This window comes from Pelecanus crispus, chromosome 3, assembly GCF_030463565.1.
Source record: "Pelecanus crispus isolate bPelCri1 chromosome 3, bPelCri1.pri, whole genome shotgun sequence".
In the NCBI taxonomy this organism is placed as follows: Eukaryota; Metazoa; Chordata; class Aves; order Pelecaniformes; family Pelecanidae; genus Pelecanus; species Pelecanus crispus.
This window is the reverse complement of record NC_134645.1, coordinates 489,038-504,332: the sequence shown is the minus strand read 5'-3', so window position 1 is coordinate 504,332 and position 15,295 is coordinate 489,038. Positions and strand designations below refer to the sequence as shown.

The following is a 15,295-nucleotide window of genomic DNA, read 5'->3' as shown; positions in this document are numbered from 1 at the left end:
TAGTTTTCTATTCTCTGGTATCCAGTCCCTTCTTGGCAGCAAGGAACGCAAGAATGGAGGTAAGAGATTTTTCAGGGGGCTTAAAAAGGTATCAAATATCTGCAGATAAACTAGCAATTTCGTTCGTTTGCATTTCACTTTCAATGCACTAACAAGCCACATAACAGCTCTAAATTTAAGAGATGGAAACATTTAGCAGCTTTACTGGGTAACACAAATTCCTCAGGAGTAAACTTTCCTTGCGGGCTAAGATGCAATCATACCTACACTTCAACCAAACCACTACTTCTGGATCCACGCTGTGCAGGGTCAGCAGTAACTCCCTCAGGACAAGATTCCAAGATACAGTCAGGATTACTTCAAGCCATCCTTTCAAACATACTCACTTTTCTAACATTTCTTCTACAAACAGGTGGCTCAAGCAAACGCACACTAAGGAAGCATACAAGTAAAATATTTGAAAACACCAAGATCTACAGATTCCTCAGCTCTGAGAAGAGGATCTTGCATGAGTGTTAATCTTAGGAGAAGTCTTCAGAAAGGAATGCTGTCTTCTACACAGATACCCATCTTGGAATCCAAACTGTTCCAGAGATGTCTCCAGGGAAAAAAGAATGGAACTGCAGCGTTCAATGATAAACACTGTGAACGTATCTTGAACAGAAACAACAATGGTGCATGCGAAGGGCAGAATGTCGGAAGAGGGCAAAAAAAGTGACAGATCCTTATCCTAAGCAGGATGCTACGAGCAGAGAATTCAACTAGTCTACGTCGAGGTTATTTCCTGACATAGCTACAAATCACTGCTTTGAACTGCTATTTCAGTATAACAGTCATTCCTGAGCAAGTCCCTCACCTCAGTATTATTTTAAAATAAAGTTATTTTGTTCTGGAATAATTATCTTGCTTGAATTTTATTTTAGACTAGATTGTCCATAAATTAACTATTCTGGAATGGACTCTCTACAGTGGGATTGCTCTATCGTATGTATGTTGATCACTGTTCCTAAGTACACCACAGACTTCTAGCACTGCATTTCTCCCTCTCCCTAATGAATTCAAGCTATATTACTCGGTAAATATGTACCAAGAAGGCTATGTGTTTGCTTTGCTTTGGTAACTTAAGATATTTGCATTTGTAGCAGATTCACAGTGTTTAACCCCTTTGGGCAGGTCCCCTCCTTAATCAAGAAACAGCTTAATTAATAGAATTATTTTTCAAGGAGTTCTTATTTTTCTTCTTAAACAAGTTTATTCCTAAATTTCCTTTAAGCCAGGTAAGTTCAGATGTTGTCAGTCACCGATGACTACTACTACAAGTAGAAAGATGTTTTTTCAAATGGTACTACAGTTGTTAAACTCATCATCTAGAGAGTCCTTGCTACTGATACCTTGTGTCTCTAGAAATTACACGTATTTTAAATTGTGGAAGATCTTGAGTGTGCTCAGCCTCTTTCTGTCTACTTTTTTTAAGTATCTACATGTTTTAACTTCTTTTCTAGGATCTATAAACAAGAGCAGGTCTCGTTTATGATCAGAAAGGGCCCATGTTCCTGGAGAGGCTTTTGCTGATGTGGTTGAGTACAGGTTCTCTCTTCAAGTGTGCAAAGAAATTTGGAAAAAAAAAAAGTCTAAACCACATTTATAGATCTATGCTACTACACCAGGATCTAAGAGTTCAAGGTCAGCAGCAGCAATCATTTTAAGATAAAAAACCTTTGTCTTCTCCCTACTGTAGTGGATTCTAGAAAACTGAATCAATTCTCTCAGTGATGGGAGACTGAGTGTTTAGAAATTAGAACATTTAACTGCAGAGTTAAAACCAGCTTTATTGCCCCATGAGCAGAGATGACCAGTACCATAACATCTACCTCTTTCCAGAGTTAGCCAGCTTTGGCCTTCTTCCACAATTTCAACTAGTAGTTCTCCAACAAAAATAAATTCTTAACTTTTTGTCCACACAGTCCTACCAGAGATGGGAAGTGGCAGCTGGAGGTTGAAAATTTCAGTAAGTTGTTAGTGAAGGTAAAAAAGAGAAATGAAAAAAAGAGGTCAGAAAAAATCCAACCTAACTACAGCAAGTGCTGTCACTTTCAGATTTGTCCTAAAAATGTAACATTGGAAGTTGTTATTAAGATTAGGAAAGCAGAAACTATTCATCCATACTTACCTAGTTTCATGCTGCTCATCAATACAAAACAGACGGATACAGAACGCATTTGAAGCTCCTTTGTACACTGGATGAAAAGCATCTTCTTCAGTCTCAAGGAGGGGTGTTGCTGAGGCTTTGAAATCTTTGCCTGTGACATCATCTAACAGCAGATCAGTATGGGGAACAGTAATGGCTCCATCTTTCTGCAATAATAATAGACAAATGATCGCTTACAGCGCTTCAGAAAATATTGTCATTTTTTTTAATTAAAAGACCTTGCATCATTCCTATCTTACAGCATTCCAAGCAGTCACACAGGGATGTACTTTTTATTTGTCACATTTTGACAAATACAGAAGTTCAAGGGGCTATTTTTAATGTGATATCTACCTGTTTCTGAAATGCTAGATAAAAGTGGCCTTTAAAAACATATACATTCTTGCTGAAGAGCAATACATTCACAAACTAATAGTTACCATTAGAATCCCTTTGTGAGGCAATAAAATATTTATCTTTCAGAAATGTTTCTACATAAAAATTTTGTTTTCAGATGCATATTGAAAATACCTGAAAGTTAAAAACATGTTAAAGAAAATGGGATCAATGCACAGAATATTGTGGAAATGGAAATGAACAACAACAGGAAGAAAACCAAAGTAGCTTTGATACGGTACTGAGAGAGAGACTAGAGACAGATGCAACCGTTTAACGTTTCTTGGTATAAATTCTCTGCTGATTTATGCCGCACCAACACATTTCACAGTAACATTTTTATCAAGTCAAGCTTCACTCAGCAGAAGAGGCACAGACAGAACATATGCCCTTTAACTTCTATAAATTACAGGGGAAAACTGAAGCTATATTGCTGCTTTTCAGCTTTGGCAGCTTTCCATCAGTAGCAGATTTTTAGCTCAGTAACAGAGTCAAGTCAAAATCTCAGGACCCGCAGATCAGAATAAGACCACTCTCACCCTGTGTTACAGGAACGCTCTCTCACATCAGCAGAGGAGCCCACTTGAAGCTGTGCTTCCACATGCCTTTACTTGGCAGCAGATGTGCACAAACAGGCCCCCATCCTTTTTCTCCTCTCAGTGCCACTTTATTTCCACCCCTGTGCTGTCTGGCTGTTCATGTCGAACCGCATGGGAAAACTCATCTGATTAATACCTATAATAACCACCTCCACCCAGATCCTAGCTAGAACAGCTTCTGATCTATGCACAACAGCAGGTACAAGCGTGGGCCCATTCAGAGGACATTGCAGGAGTGGAAATAATAAGCACTGCTTGTCCTAGTAACCTTTGCTCCAAATTAGCTTTTAAAGCATTGCTGTGTACAGTGGTATTACCTGGACAGCTGCATCCTGATCATGAATATGTTCAAAGTTTCGAGATGAAACAGACTCTGTTTCTTGACTTGTTTGGTTGCTTTTATCTTCATCTGAGTAATGAAAAAGAACAGATGCATCAGGCTTAAAAATGTGAGCGTAACCCTCAGAATCACCGCAATAACTAAAGAGTGCGCCAGACTACCTCTATTGAAAGGTTTATTTTATTTATTTTTAAGGACCACAGTCAAGATAGACCCTCCTATAGTTACTTGGCTAGAACTTCATTAGACTATTTGATCTCAAGGCAAAAATTAGAGAAGTGGTTCTAAAATAAGAATTGAACAAGACACAGTTTGGAAGCAATTCCTAACTCATGTATTATATATAATAAATTTTCACCCCATCTGAAGAGAAAAATATGAGTCATTAGTTTATTGACTGGTATCTTAAACCCTGTGCCCGTTGCTAACTTGTTTTCTGATGATCATCAGCAAGGGCTCTTGATTCTCAGATTAGGTCTCCTAACAGAACTGAAATTCAGAATAAGTCCTAGTCAAGCCAGAACACTTACTTATTGGCGCAAGCAGGGACAAGAAACAGGGATTTAAATTCCCTTCTCAGTTGCTAAACCTAACTAGCTCTCTAAACCCTGTTTTACTTCTTATAAAAGGTTGTTGCTCTTTCATCACTCTTTGTCAATTTGTCTATTTCCTCCCCTCCAATCTAAGAATCTCTGCATGACAGGTCATCTTACCATCCTCAATAACATTATAGTAACATTCTAGTCTAGTTGGTTCCAACCTGAGTAATAATATTTCTGTGGGCAAACAGATAACTAAGGTGATAGGGTGAAATTACTTGTAGCCACCTCATGAATCAATATTAAAACACTGACTGCCATGATACCTACATATACGATGCTATATATACATACACTTTTTTTTATATATGTATACACACACAGCATACATAGAGCGTGTCTCTGGTCAAGTGCTTAAGCCAATTAAAGCAAGCATCTATGTGTTAGGGAGTTTATTTAAATATCACTATAGACTTTTTTTGCTATTCAATCCCCTGGCCAGGGCCAAATTCAGAGTGGATATTTAAAATATTAAGAAGCCACAGTAAAAATGTCCAAAGCAAATTGGGAACATATCACAGAATCACAGAATGGCTGGGGTTGGGGGGGACCTGTGGAGATCATCTAGTCCAACACCCCTAACTAAAGCAGGTTCACTTAGAGCAGGCTGCACAGGATCACGTCCAGGCAGGTTTTGAGTATCTCCAGAGAAGGAGACTCTACAACCTCTCTGGGCAGCCTGTTCCAGTGCTCTGTCACCCTTAAAGTTTTTCCTCATATTCAGATGGAACCTCCTGTGTTTCAGTTTGTGCCCATTGCCCCTTGTCCTGTCACTGGGCACCACTGAAAAGATTCTGGCCCATTCTCCTGACACCTGCCTTTTAAGATATTTGTAAGTGTTGGTAAGATCCCCCTCAGTCTCCTCTTCTTCAGGCTAAACAGACCCAGCTCTCTCAGCCTTTCCGTGTAAGAGAGATGCACCAGTCCACTAATCATCTTCATAGCCCTCCACTGGACTCACTCTCTCCAGTAGCTCCTGGTCTTTCTTGACCTGGGGAGCCCAGAACTGGACACAGTACTCCAGACGTGGCCTCACCGGGGCAGAGCAGAGGGGGAGGATCACCTCCTTCGACCTGCTGGCCACGCTCTCCCTAACGCACCCCAGGACACCACTGCCTTCTTGGCTGCAAGGGCACGTTGCTGGCTCATGGTTAACTTGTCCACCAGGACTCCCACGTCCTTCTCCGCAGAGCTAAGTACATGATGCATTATGTTTCATTTCAGTGACCTAACCATTATCCTATGACAGATCTTAGCAGTTTTACACAGCAACACACAACAGCCCTATAGAACTGTACTGATACCTGACGCGAGCGTGACAGAACCCACTATGAATTTTTCTAACATCATGATGCTTGCTAGAGAGCAGGCAATCGCCATTCCAGCAGATGTTACACACTTTGGGGAAAGCAGTTCCTAAATCTGTACGGTGACGGATTATTTTCATTAAAGTCAATGGAAGGTGAGGGTATTCAGAACGAGAAATCATCTGATAATGCATCATAAAGGTTACATTTAAAGTTAATGTTGTGGACCAAAATTATTTTTACCATCAACTTGGAAAAGAAACGTTGAAATACTAGCAAATACTACATATTACCCCAAACAACCACCAAAATTACTAAAGCAAAGCATCAGATGCTGTATTTTTAGCCCCTGAACATATCTTCAATAGTTCTGCCATTCCTTAAATTGTCACCTCCCTAATTTTACAGGTATGTTCAGGTGGTTTCCTATTTAAAAACAAAGCCTGAAAATAAGTTTTAACTAATAAACTCTTGAAGTGTAGGTATTGCTGCTGCAGAAAACGCATCAGGCCAGGACACCCTTGCATTTGAAAGCTCCAGTAACACAAGGAAGTCAAAGTTTCTGAGCTCCAGGAAGAAGGAAAAAAAACTTCAGAAAACCCAGCACAACAGAATTCTTCACTCCTCTCTCTGAACTTTACCTTGGGAAACCCATCTAAGTTACATTCACTGACATAAGCATTTCTTCATACAGTAATGAGCATTTTAAAAAAACAAAACAAAAAAACACTCAAAGGTTTAAAATAATTTAGCCAAAAGTATTTTTAGAAATCTGTTATCTGAAAATCTGTTTCTCTGTTAGTAGAAAAGAATGCAGATGCAATGTGCAGGGCAAGAAGAAACACAGGGGTTAGAAATCATGGTTTCTCCAGGGGTATCACAGATGTGAGACTTCACAGAAATGATCAAATGTCGTCTTGAGTAACACAGACACATTTCTCATTATAAACAGCCTTGCAGGTGTCAGAAGTTAATTAATACAAGTCTCTTGTTGTCATGTAAATATTGATATGTTATTTCTGACTTTATACAAAAATGAAATCCCTTAATGGCTCCACCATCCACTACTGTCAAATGTAGCTGCATCACTGTTTACATATATGCTGTACACAAGTGACTGGGAAGAACATAAATGTCGTTGCGCTAAACGAAGTAAGGAACATGAACAAAAAGAAAATTAAAATAATTCAGTGATTGCTGGGTTGTTAGCAGAGGTAACAGGCAGCAGGATCAAGAAGCCAGTTCACCATGACGCCTGATGAAAAGCCCTTGAATCATTCCCACTGCATCATAATGTTTTCTAGCTACTAATTCGTGACACCATATAGAGTAACAACCAAATTACTGTAATTACCCTGAAACATAAGTGGCATATCAATATTGTGTTAAAGACAGATTTTTGTACACTCTTTCACTATTATTCAGTATTACATTTTGAAAGGAAAAATAATATTAACCTGTGGTCTCTACTTACAAGCTAAAGAGCTTGAAAAAATATCCTTATTATGGATTTTTTTTTTTTAAATGTGGGAACATAAAATTACCCTACATATGAATGCAGCTTGCATTTTAAATTCTCAGCCTTTGAATTCATTAAAAGAAAGTCCACTTCCTCTATTGATGTAAGGTGCCTAGTGAACCTTCACTGCCTTCACATCAAGGGACAATTTGGCAGCAAATTTCCGATGCAGTAGCCTGCAGAAATGGGGCAATCGTTAAAATGACATTCATATAATCGTGCATGTGTTATGCAGTATAATCAAATATAAACTATATGTGACTGACACTATAATAAATTCCAAGGATATAAGTTGCCCATTTTATTAGAAAGGCGTAACAACGGACTACTGGGATGCAACTCTTATATAGGCTCTACATTTACAAAAAAGACCAAAAAACCCAAACAAGATAATTCCCTTTTTGAATTACATTTTTAATAAAAAATCAGAGAGGAGGGGAGTTGGTGCTTATGAGTTGGTTGGGGTTTTTTTTAGTGTAAACTTCTTTATTAGAACAGTGGGCTTTTTTCTTTCCTTTCTTAAGAAAAAAAAATATTACTTCTTTTCCTGGAAATTTTCATGAATGAATACTAAAATTAATTTTGAGTCACATCTCAGGCAACAATGAAACCCGAATCATTCACAGGGAAAGGGCTTTTCATTCAAACTGTTTGAAAAACATGGACTTTTTGTTTATAAGTCAAAGGTCTAACAAGCAGTAAAAAGAAAAGCTGTTTATCAAATATCTATCATACAAAGCATATATTTTCAATAAACCAGAACTTCTGTAACTTGTGACAAGCTAGTGCCTTATTGAACTTGTATTAGAAATTAGAGTAATAATAGCATACATTTGATTTTTTTCCTCTTTCTTTTTCCTTTCTCTGAAATTCAACTACCACAGCATTCAGTTTCATCTCTCTCTTTTTGGCCATACTGGGCAGGTACAAACAACAACTTATAATGTTTCAGGACAACCAACACTTCAAAGTGTTATAATTGTTTGTTTCTATTCTAAAATGTGCAAAGCTACAACAATAACTTTACTTATTATTCAGTGATAACAGAATTAATATTCCTGAGCAATGTATAGCCATGAGCTAATTCTAATTTTACTTTTAAATGTCTAGTGGCTCTTTCTCTCTAGGAATAGTATCAGTCAGGCTGTTAGCTTATGATACTCAAGTTCCTTCTGAGGAGGCTATCTTTGAGGCCATCGACGATTTGTGCTGAAGCTATCTGAAAAAGTCTACAAAGAGTTCCCTCTTTCCCCAGAGCTGCCCTTGTCATTTCAAATAGAGCGATACTACTAGTACTACTTTTAAAAATCTTACTTGAAGGAAATGCACAGGATTGCAAACTAGTATCAACCATCAAAAATAACATAGTTTTCAACCGGAGAGGAAAGTGAAGAGAGATGAACACGTGAGACTGCTAACCATGTCGCTTAATCCATTTCTGAAAAGCATGCAGATGCTAGATCGATTAGAGTCATAGAAGAACCCGAATAGAACAGTTTATGCTAAGTTTTCACATTTAGAACAACTCTCATGTATTTCCTAAATGTTAAAAAAATGTGTAACAGCTGTTAAAACCTATAACCACAGACTCATTAAAAGGCTCAGCAGCACAGAATTTGCCACAAAACATGGGCCTACAGCTTGCAGCCCCTGGACGAGGAAAGCACACAGAAGCGTCCAAGGGTTTTACCAGAACCAGGTAACAGTCACAGAATGGTCAGGTTAGAAGGGACCGCTGGAGGCCACCTTGTTCAAGCCCTCTGCTCAAGCAGGGTCACCTAGTGCAGACTGCCCAGGACTGTGTTCCAGCTAGGTTTCAGAAGAGACTATCGTGAGTGATCTTTTGTCCTCCCTCAGTCTCATTTACGTTTCTACCTACGTCTGTCACCTATTTTGACATAATACTCCTGAAGCTCCAGGAGCATGGAATGGTACAGGAGGAGATAGCTGGCTTCCTTCATCTCTTATTTGCAAGATGCTTCTTTGCAGGGGAGAGGAAGTCCAGAGCAGCAGCTATAACACTTTTTTTCTTTCCCTTTTCTGTTCCATGACTGTCAGCTCCGAGATACCAGCTGGTGACTGCTCTGTAGCTCCCTAGTTGCCTTTTTTGCCTGCTGCTTTGTGTTCAGACAAGCAGATAGGTAACAACCTAATGGTGGTTTGGGTTTGTTTTTTTTTTTTAATTCTATTACTGATAATTAGTAGATAGCAAAATATTGCCCTTCTGCACAAAAAGCCCTTTGACACTTAAAAATAAAGATGACAACTGTAAATCATTTACATGACACTTCTGTTCTACAAACAGATGACAAATTCATGTTACTGTTTTTTGTCATTTGCAGTAAGGTGGCTTGTAGATGCATTGTTGTATCATGCCCAATATAAAAACAGAATAAAGAGACAGTCCCTCATCTCCCAGAATCTTGTAACCTAGAAGACTGCAAACAATAAGCAAAGAGAGCAGAAGTTGGACTACAAGGAAATAAGACAACACAAGTCAATGGGCCAACATAATAGCCGTAGTTAACCAGCTGCTTAGCTACTGACAGACATTAGAACCAGATTTCAAAATTAAGTCTTCCATTAATAGTGCAACTATAGCTAACTGATAGAAAATATACTCGATGCTTTAGCTTTCTGAAACTTGAAACGTAGGTTTATCCCATACCTGGTATAGACCAGCTCCTCACAAACAACAATCACTTTGATTCAGAGAGCAGGACTATCAAAATTTCTCTCCTGAATTAAAAAACACCAGGCAGCCATCTCCAAAATAGCTACATTAACTTGTGTTTTCTTGCTAGAAAACGTATATCCTCTTCAACCTTTTGCAAAACTTACTCAGAAGCTAGAAATAAATGCACCTTGAATCTACCTAGCATTTTAGAATATAGATACCTTCTTGAATGCTGGGCTTCTGTGGCATTTTGAGAACATCTTCAGGATGTGGTTTACAGAGTCCATGGAAAGGCCCTAAGTCAAAACACTCTTGGAACAAAGAAACATTTACTTGAGAACATAAGCTCATGAATCCCACTGCAGTGTCACCATCCTGAAATATAAAAGCAACGTCACACATATGTAAAATTTGAGCATGTGATTTTAGGTCATGACAAAAAATTGAACAAAAAAATCTCTGAAACATAAAAGTTGGTGTTGCATCTCTGGCTGTGCATAATAGGAAAGTATAAAGGAACTATTTCAGCAAAAGTTAAAGATCCTTTTTTTTTTTTCCTTGTAATATGTGTATCAGGCCCTCTATATTACATGTTAAAATTCTTTTGTTAGCTACGACTTGCAGGAGCATTAGGATTATTCATATGAACCAAATAATGACTTATTGTCTCAATAACACATTTGTTACAGTAAATAAAAAACTAAACTTTTTAACTACATACCTCCAAAAAGGTATAATTTTTCTTTAAAGTATAGCTAGAGTAAAATCTGGATTTAGCTAGCCATAATGGCTGGCTAATTACTAGACACTGCTTTGTAAGTAAAATTGTGCTCAAACTGAAAAGTATATTTCCCTATGAAAATTATTAACTCAAGAAAGAAATTCTACAGTATATAAACAGTATCTAATACAGTATATGGTATGGATTATTTGCAGCAATTATAAGTGCTAAATATTTTCAAGTTCTGAAAAAAAAAAATTGAAGAACTAGTCTTTAAAAAAAAAAACAAACCCCACCCTGGCAAGTATGAAAATGACAAGAGCCCTGCAATGCTGAAATGGCACATTGCTCTGTATGTTTGACTATTACTGACAGAAAGTTGCAGTCTTCAGAAAGAAATACACTCTGAAAAATGAGAATTGGCATGCTGGAGGTTTTTTGGCTTTAAGCTAAGACGAATCTAGAAGAAGGAAGCTCTTCAATTTTTAGTACTATATGCAACTTTCTGGTGAAACACATAATAAATTTGTTTTTTTCCTTCATACACATAACGAAAGCCTCCTTTATAAACATAATGAAAACACAACGGCTGGATTTGTAGAGCTGTTTTATCAGGCCATCAGCACTCCAATAAAAATAAATAAAAAAAAGTTTAATTTTTTTCCCCTCAAACAACAAGTGATTGTTTGTTTGCCTTGTTTGCGTAACTGAACAAAAGCTGGGTCGCTGCAGTTGTCTGGCTGCTATGTAATTTTAGGCCCAAGGCTCAGCAGAGGCTGATTAACCAATCCATCTACCATATGTGCAAAAAGAGGCTGCCAGCTTCATTCTCTGCAGGGAAAATTGGCATCTATCTTGGTTCGCATGGAGGTGTCTTTCCAATCTGCAGCAGCAGCGGCAAGTATAAACTATGAGGGTCTGAAACACCTTTTGCTGGTATCATATTGAGCTATAAATGTACAATTGAAATGTATTATTTATAAAGATAGCTGTTTGTAATGTGCTATTACGCTAATGTTTTATTGTTTCCCATTTGGCTTCCAATGGTAGTGACTACATGTTAAGGTTTTACAAAAATTATTTGCTACAGAAAGCAGACTTCTGGTATTAAGTAGGTTATGTTGCCTATCGGCTTACAATACCACGTGCAATTACTAACACATGAAAATATTAACAGGAATTTCCAGCAGGATAACTATTACCACCTCTTTCTTATTTAAATTAATTCCTGGGTTTGTCTTCAATTCAGCAAAAATCTGACTGCCTGAGCCAGGAGACGGAAAGAACACTACAGCAGTTTTAACTGTGAAAGTATTACTGGATACTAGTTTTCACATGCAATACCAATTTTCACCACGAATGAAAACTGGTCATCTATAATGCAAATGTCTAAAATGGCAACATGGTTTCTTCAAGATGGTCTGTTCCAATTACTTGAAAAGAATCTACACGATTACTGGGAATTGCTGCTTCATTTACTTAAGAGGCAATACCGCTCCTAAAGAAAGGAAAGACACAAAATACATGGCAGAGGGCACTGCGTGGGTGCAGATCATGAATTCTACCTTCCAAAAGTGAGCTTGTTCTTTTTATTCGCTGAGATGCAGTGTGAGCTGTCACTCACGTGTGACATCACTACTGTTACGATTAGACAAAATCAGAGTTCACAGCAGACTGACCTCGCAAACAACAGCCTGATTTTCTTCGTCTTGACATTCTATGAGATCAGCAAGGAAATATTCACTATAGGTTTCTTTCAGAGTCTCACTCTGACGTGTCCAGATTGGCAAGAGATCATCATAATCTTCCAACCTATAAAAAAAGATATTAGGTAATGTCCTGAAGCTCTGCCATTAATAGGTCCTGATATTTCTGTTCTACTCCATTAGCACATGGACAAATATTACAAATACCTGATCCAAAGCATCCACCCACAAATAAATACTTCCACCTAGGGCACGTTGCCAGGGCACACTAAGCTGGGAGCCTCAGCACCAGAGGAGAGACAGAACCACTTCCAAAAGCCAGCACAACCCACCTAAGATCCGGATTGCCCAACGGAGGTGCTTTATCTTTCCCTAACAAACTGTGAGGGCAGCCCCATTCAAAATTCTCTTGCCTAAGGCTTCTCAGGCCAGGTGGACGCAGGCTTTAGGCCTCATTTAAAATAATTATATTCAGTGAGCCCAATCATCAGTTGGTTAGAGTTGGCAGAGATCTCAAAAAGCAACACCAGTGCAATTTAGGAAATCAGTTCTTTTTTTTAAAAAAAAAAAAAAAAAGAAACAAAAAAAATAGTGCCTTCCTGTATGGGAGAAACAGTGCTGAGTATTGGCTAGATTACTGTTATTACACACAGCAGTGTGGAGTCACCTGGCAGAAATAGAGCCATTATGCCTTTGTAAGGTCAAGTTAATGCTCCACCATTGAAAAAGATACAAAGGCCAAAGTGCAATTATTCTATCCCTCTGCCTCCCGAAAGGCTTTCTGCATAGGTGGGAATCTGCCGCATCAAGGCTTTCACTGCCGCCACTGCTCCAGCCTGTTCTCCATGCTGCCGGCGCAAAAGCTGCCTGAGCCCATTTCCCATCGGTCCAAGTTTCAGCGTTAGACTCATACAGGCCCCACACTGCACAGATTTTTGTTGAAAAAGGCAACAGAGACTCTTTCCCATCAAACCACTTTAAAAAAACGTTAATTCTTAACCAGGATCAATGTAAGCCTTAACAAGAAGTTTCAGCGTTTTTGCCAATGCAATGAAGGAATTAACTAGTTGTACGTGCTGCGAACACAGCGTAAAGACCAACGGCAAACCAGCTCTAACACAGAACTGCTTCTGATACGCAGATTAAACCACTTCATTATTTATCTGAAAAACGCAAGAATTAAGTGGTCCGACCAACAATCCTGCAACTAAAAAAGCGGTGAGAAAAGTGGGGCTGTGATAGGCCGTCAGAAGGAATGACTTTTACCACCAGACTGTGGAGTTAAGAAAACCGTTTCTCCTCAGGGCCATAAGCAGACTGCCACTGGACATGCTTTGGTTATCTCGGTTACCACACACACAAACACACAGGGAGAAAGACCAGCCCCACAGGATAAAGGGATTAAACCAAAAAGAGTAAACAACGCACTTCATCAAACATAGGAATATATTTAGGCTTACTGGACAAAAGAGAGACCCCCACAGTCGGCTCCTTTGAAAGACCAGGTTGCATCCTTCAGTCACAGAGCGCTCAGGAGACTAACCTGGGACGGACAACTGCCTTGGGAGAGTCACAGAACCACAGAATGCTTTGGGTGGGCAGGGCCCTTCAGAGCCCACCCAGCCCAGCCCCTGCGGTGCCAGGGACAGCTTTAACCAGCCCAGGGTGCTCACAGCCCCGTCCAGCCTGGCCTGGGATGTTGCCAGGGATGGGGCCTCCACTGCCTCTCTGGGCAACCTGTGCCAGTGCCTCACCACCCTCACTGTAAAACATTTCTTCCTTACAGCCAGTCTAAATCTACCCTCCTTTACTTTAAAACCATTACTCCTTGTCCTGTCACAACAGGCCTTGCTAAAAAGCTTGCCCCCATCTTTCCTGCAGGCCCCTCTCAGCACTGCCAGGCCGCACTCAGGCCTCCCCGCAGCCCCCTCCTCTCCAGGCTGAGCACCCCCAGCTCCCCCAGCCTGGCCCCGGAGGAGAGGGGCTCCGGCCCCCAAGCCAGCGTGAGCCCACCACCTGCACGTCCTGCACCCTCCGCTTTGGAACCGGGCTTCCTCTGGTTATAGCACCTCTTTCTAACAGCCCTTCGAGCCTCTCCCTCCTCACGCATAGCCACCACCAGCAGTTTATAGAATCATAGCATCGTTTAGGTTGGAAAAGCCCTTTAAATCATCCAGTCCAACCATTAACCTACACTGCCAACTCCACACTAAACCAATCCAGGGTAGACCAGACTGAACCATGTCCCCCAGTGCCATGTCTAGCTGTTTTTTGAACCCCTCCAGGGATGGGGACTCCAACCTGTCTGGGCAGCCTGTTCCAATGCTTGACCACTCTTTTTGTGAAGAAATTTCTCCTAATATCCAACCTAAACCTCCCCTGACGCAGCTTGAGCCCATTTCCTCTCGTCCTATCGCTAACTACGTGGGAGCAGAGCCCAGCACCCCCCTCCCTGCCCCCTCCTGTCAGGCAGCTGTAGAGAGCGATGAGGTCTCCCCTCAGCCTCCTCTTCTCCAGGCTGAACACCCCCAGCTCCCTCCGCCGCTCCCCGTAAGGCCTGTGCCTCAGGCCAGCCCTCAGGGCAGCCGTGCCGCCCCCTCAGCCCCCGCTTCCCGCCTCCCGCCGGCGGGCCTCGCCTGCCCTCTAGCGGCCGCCGCCCGTCCCCGCGGCCGCCGCCCCACAGCCCTCGGCGGCCTCGGGCTCCCAAGTTTCCTTCCTAGGCTAAAAAAAAGAATAAATAAAAATAAAGCGAGGAGGCCGTGGCGCCCGAGGAGCCTGAGGTGTCGCGGAGGCCACGGGGAGTCCGGGCCCTGGAAGGCCCAGGGCGGCTCTGAGGGCTGTTAACCGATCCCGCGCAGCACGGCTGCCGCGCTCTGCACCCATGGCGCCGTGCTGCCGTCGGCCTCCGCCCGGGATACCCTTCTCTACGCCTCCCTAAAACAAGATGTCTATAGAAAAAAATACTTCTAAAAAGAGTTCTCTTGTCTTTAAAAGTGTTACGTGTTGTAGAAACATGTTTCTGAAGACAATTACCAGGAACGATTATTAACACTTCCCTCACTTTGAGGAAAACTTGCGTTTTGCTTCAGGCTCCCATTGCTCCAGTTTGAACGTGCTTGTATCTAAATACTTGTACCTATAATTTGGAAATCTTAGTTCAGCATATGCAGCAATTCAGAAAACCAAAATAAACTGATTCTCATTTCCACTCTTCACATGTTTCTGGGTTTGGAAGAAGCCTTA

The 15,295-nt window shown here is 40.7% G+C and overlaps 1 protein-coding gene across 1 annotated transcript in view; it reads right to left on the bottom strand.

Annotated features, from left to right (window-relative positions):
- CFAP61 (cilia and flagella associated protein 61) overlaps nucleotides 1-15,295 on the bottom strand; it is a 111,456-nt gene that overhangs the window by 85,721 nt on the left and 10,440 nt on the right. Inside the window, exons 6-9 of the mRNA XM_075706732.1 lie at nucleotides 12,026-12,158; nucleotides 9,847-10,000; nucleotides 3,501-3,592; nucleotides 2,171-2,355 (exon numbers count right to left, since the gene is read on the bottom strand). Coding sequence (XP_075562847.1) covers nucleotides 2,171-2,355; nucleotides 3,501-3,592; nucleotides 9,847-10,000; nucleotides 12,026-12,158 — 564 coding nt within the window. The remainder of the gene's footprint in view (nucleotides 1-2,170; nucleotides 2,356-3,500; nucleotides 3,593-9,846; nucleotides 10,001-12,025; nucleotides 12,159-15,295) is intronic.